Genomic DNA, 3,966 nt, shown 5'->3' with positions numbered 1-3,966 from the left:
AAGAAGGATCCTTACATTCATTAACCAATCAATTAATTATTATGAGCGAGTAAAAGAGCCTTCCGGGGTCTGGTGGACCCATCCACAACATCCAATCATCGGGAGGTAATGAAAATTTGACGAAAACGCCACCGATATATAAACAAACAAAGATAGACACACGCCCGGACTATTGTAATAATATTTCATAATATTAAAATTCTTAACATTTAAATTTTTGTTTAAAACGCAGAGTATATATATCATAAATCATGACTAACAATTCCTTTTCCCTCTGGGAATCATGGGATAAAGGGATTGTGTTTTATTTCAAATTCGTAGTAAATAGGCTAAAAATCAAGTTATTTTTTAATTATTTTTAAAAAGCAGAACTGGGACAGCTTTTGATGCAGGGATTTCCTCGATATTACTGAATATGACCCGTTTTAGTGGAGTGGACTTGTATCTAGAAAACAAAACGACATACGAGTAACAAATAATAACAAATGAACATTTTTATACTCTGTAGGAGTTTTGAAAGTCGGTTTCTTGATATTTTTCGGTTTCTTACGATGTTTTTTTTTGTAAACTTTGTCAGTTTCGTACAGTCGCTCGAACTGTTTACACGTGTGCTCAGTTTCTTAATTGGAAAAAGTCGCGTTTATAGTTGACTGTTACGTACAATTTATTAATATTCGGTTAGATACGATACAATTTCAAGACATTTATTAATATATTGGACTCAGTGAATAAAGGGAAAGACTTAGTGAGTGAAAATACTATTCGTAATTGCATTTATTTGTTCGATGATTCCTGACCTACGACAACCCGCGCCGCGATCGCTTCTAATTAGTCACCGCTGCACTGGCTAGCTATCGCTTGCATGTTATTGCAATTTTAACTCAAATTGCTGCGTCAAACGTACTGTTTTTGTAATTACAAAATTTTTTTCTATCATGCCACTAAATTGCGTCGCTTGTAGCTCTCCACTCGAATCAAAGGAGTTAATAAAATGTTCACTTTGCGCGTCAACTTATCATTACTTATGTATAAATATGACGAAAGAAAACTATAGTAAACTATCTGTTTCTTATAAATCAAACTGGAAATGCCCTACCTGCAAAGTGGTGACTAAAAGAGGACCGCAAAATACAGATAGTACGCCAGTTAAAGGAGCAGATCCTGTTAGTTCAGCGGAGTGTAACGTCAACAAGTTAACCCAGGACTTCCAGATATTCAAAGATGACATATTGAAGAGTTTATGTAAGTCTCAGGAAGAACAAAAGCGTGCCTTACTAAGCCTATTTGATGAAAAATTCAAAGACATTCAGCAATCACTCGATTTCTTGTCATCTACATATGACCTAGTAAAACAGGACCTGGAAGTGGCAAAAAATGATACGCATCTGCTAAAAAAGGAAAATGAAGAACTTCGTTCTGACGTGAAAATATTAAAATCACGTTTGTCTTTGTTTGAGAAGGAATCTAGAGCCTGTAACCTAGAAATCCATTGCGTTCCCGAGCACCGAAATGAAAATCTAATAAACGTTATCGAGCAGATAGGTAGAATAACTGGCAGCCCTATAAAAGATGGTCAGATTTTAAAATGTACCCGGATTGCCAAATATAATAAGGAGTCTCCTAGGCCAAGATCCGTTTTAGTAAAGTTCTTTAGCCCGTTGATTAGAGATAATTTCTACGCAAACATATTAACCTTCAACAAAAGTAAAAGCAATGATGAAAAATTAAACACTTCACACCTTGGCCTGGCTGGCGAAAAGCGTGGAATCTATATTATGGAACACCTAAGCCCTGAAGCAAAGGCACTGCAAGCGCAGGCTAGGAAGTTCAAGAAGGAAAATAGTTGGCAATTTGTATGGTCGCGTAATGGAAATATTTTCTTAAGAAAAAATATCTCAAGTGATGTTGTTTACGTTAAAAATGAAGAGGTCTTTCGTCACTTATTGTAGATTTTTAATTAATTTTATTTTTTTTTTTTTTTTTGTGTTTGAATACTTAGATTTATTACTCTTAAAACTATTTACTATTTTTAATAGAAATGTTGTCTTTAAAAATTTATTATCAAAATGTAAGAGGTATGAAAACCAAATGTACTGACATATTTTGTTCAATTTTAAGTTGCGACTTTGATGTAATAGCTTTAACTGAAACCTGGTTAAACTCCAGTGTTTTTGATAATGAAATAATCGATGAGAGATATTACTTGTTCCGCCGGGATCGCGAATCAACTGAGTCGAACAACAAGCAAGATGGAGGGGGGGTTTTAATTGCAGTATTGAAAAAATATAAATGTTATAGAATGTTTGAGTGGGAAGGGTCTTCTGAATGTTTATGGATTAATATAGTATATGAGTCGAGTTCTGGTACGCAGATATTATCAATTTGTAATGTATATTTGCCATCCCCTCTTAGATACGACGTCTTAGAACGGTTCATAAATCAGGTAGCATTGGCAATGGTGGAACAAATGCACACTTTAATTTTAGGGGATTTTAATATATCCTCAATTAATTGGAATCCATGTCAAAATTATTTAACGCCTGAGGGTTATAATTCTTTAATAGGAACAAGTCTTGTGGATTTTATGTACGAAAACAATTTACTACAATTTAATGGTGTCAGGAATAACTTTGGTAAAATACTAGATCTTGTTCTTAGTAACATTAGTAGTTTAAAAATGGGTAAGTCGCCTGTTTGTCTAAGTAAATTGGATAATCATCACCCCCCGCTAGAATTATCTCTTGTTTTAAATAGCGATGAGTTAATTATTTCAAAAAGTCAAAAAAAGTTGGACTTTTTTAAAGCCGACTATAACGACATCAACAAAGACCTGAAAGAAATTCCTTGGACACAAATATTATCTCAATGTTCAGATGTTGAAAAAATGTTAGCTGCTTTTTACTCTATTGTTAAGGATGTTATCAAAAAGCGAATTCCTCTTAAATGTTTAAAAAGTATTCAGTATCCGCATTGGTATTCAAGAATTTTAATTAGACGTTTAAAAGAAAAAGATAAATTAAGACTCCGCTTTAGAAAATTTGGAAATCCACTTGATGAATTCGAGTTTAAGTTGCTGAGGCATAGGTGTGAGCTCTTAATTGTTGCGTGCTATAGAAGCTATACTGATAAAGTTGAGTCCAGTATAAAGCGTAATACCAAATATTTTTGGACCTTTTTAAAACAGCGTCGAAACAATCAAAGTGACTTTCCAGCATCGATGGTATATAACAATGAAACATTAACAGACGGTGTTAGCATATGTAATGGGTTTGTTAACCATTTTTCAAGTGTGTATAATATGAATTCATCTAATCGCTCAAATTCCTCCTCTTTGATATCGCAACAAATTAAATATATAAATACTACAGGGGCTACGTTAGAGAAAATATCATTCTCGGTTGAGGATGTAAAAAAGAAACTGTCTAGTTTAGACGTGAGCAAAGGTGCTGGCTCAGATCAATTACCTCCTATATTTTAAAAAAATTGCGCCATAACCTTAGCTGAGCCTATTTCTATTATTTTTAATAGATCATTCGATGATGGTATTTTCCCTTCAGCCTGGAAATTAGCTCTTATTGTACCGGTCTTCAAGGAAGGTGATAAACGGGATGTCTCTAAGTATCGACCCATTTCCAAATTGTCAATCTTATCCAAAATATTTGAGTCCTTGGTCTGTCCTCATATTAATTGGCATATAAAATCTGTTTTAACTACCAAACAACATGGATTTTACAAACACAGATCAATACAGTCTAATCTAGTTTCTTACGTTGACAGTTTATCATCCCAAGTTGACTTAAATAAGCAAGTGGATTGTATTTATACCGATTTTTCCAAGGCTTTTGATCTAGTAGATCACAGTCTCCTGATCATAAAGGTAAAACAATATGGATTTACTGGTAATATTGTTAATTGGTTAAGATCTTATTTAAATAACAGACAAATGACAGTGGTAGTGGCAGGGTT

The 3,966-nt window shown here is 33.7% G+C and overlaps 1 protein-coding gene across 1 annotated transcript; it reads left to right on the top strand.

The window, feature by feature from the left end:
• Positions 1-595: 595 nt before the first annotated feature.
• On the top strand, positions 596-1,953 carry LOC128198517 (uncharacterized). The gene has a single exon (XM_052884382.1). It carries the CDS (start codon positions 936-938, stop codon positions 1,947-1,949), a length of 1,014 nt encoding a protein of 337 aa, XP_052740342.1. The 5' UTR covers positions 596-935; the 3' UTR covers positions 1,950-1,953.
• Positions 1,954-3,966: the final 2,013 nt, after the last annotated feature.

Source organism: Bicyclus anynana, chromosome 11 (assembly GCF_947172395.1).
Source record: "Bicyclus anynana chromosome 11, ilBicAnyn1.1, whole genome shotgun sequence".
Classification (NCBI taxonomy): domain Eukaryota; kingdom Metazoa; phylum Arthropoda; class Insecta; order Lepidoptera; family Nymphalidae; genus Bicyclus; species Bicyclus anynana.
Note: the sequence above shows the minus strand (reverse complement) of the source record. Positions and strands in the feature narration are given on the sequence as shown.